Raw genomic sequence first — 580 nt, forward strand, 5'->3', positions numbered from 1 at the left:
GGACGGGCCGGGCCTCCGCCTCGGCGCGCGCGCAGGCCCCCACGCCCGGCCTCTGCCCCCAGGAAACCGCATCATCATGGGCAAGAGCCACGTGTTCCGCTTCACGCACCCCGAGCAGGCGCGGCAGGAGCGCGAGCGCACGCCCTGCGCCGAGACGCCGGCCGAGCCGGTGGACTGGGCCTTCGCGCAGCGCGAGCTGCTGGAGAAGCAGGGCATCGACATGAAGCAGGAGATGCAGCAGAGGTGGGGCCCGCCCGCCCGCCCGCCCGCCGGCGCCCCTCACGCCCCCCCGCGCCCCTCACGCCCCCCTCCCCCGCGCAGGCTGCAGGAGCTGGAGGACCAGTACCGGCGGGAGCGGGAGGAGGCCACCTACCTGCTGGAGCAGCAGCGGCTGGTGAGGGGCCCCCAGCCCCCGCGGGGGGCGCGGCCGGCCCTGGCGGCTGCCTCGAGCATCGCTTCTGCCCCAGGATTACGAGAGCAAGCTGGAGGCCCTGCAGAAGCAGATGGACGCCAGGTACTACCCCGAGGCGGCCGAGGAGGAGGAGGAGCTGGAGGACGAAGGTGAGCGGCCGCGGGGCGC

At 75.5% G+C, this 580-nt stretch overlaps 1 protein-coding gene across 1 annotated transcript in view; it reads left to right on the forward strand.

The window, feature by feature from the left end:
- The window catches only part of KIF1A (kinesin family member 1A), a 36,985-nt gene that overhangs the window by 13,160 nt on the left and 23,245 nt on the right, over positions 1 to 580 (forward strand). Inside the window, exons 12-14 of the mRNA XM_012734776.1 lie at positions 52 to 243; positions 322 to 394; positions 468 to 578. Of these exons, the coding sequence (XP_012590230.1) occupies positions 52 to 243; positions 322 to 394; positions 468 to 578 (376 nt within the window). The remainder of the gene's footprint in view (positions 1 to 51; positions 244 to 321; positions 395 to 467; positions 579 to 580) is intronic.

This window comes from Condylura cristata, unplaced genomic scaffold (assembly GCF_000260355.1).
Source record: "Condylura cristata isolate star-nosed mole 26May11 unplaced genomic scaffold, ConCri1.0 scaffold00069, whole genome shotgun sequence".
In the NCBI taxonomy this organism is placed as follows: domain Eukaryota; kingdom Metazoa; phylum Chordata; class Mammalia; order Eulipotyphla; family Talpidae; genus Condylura; species Condylura cristata.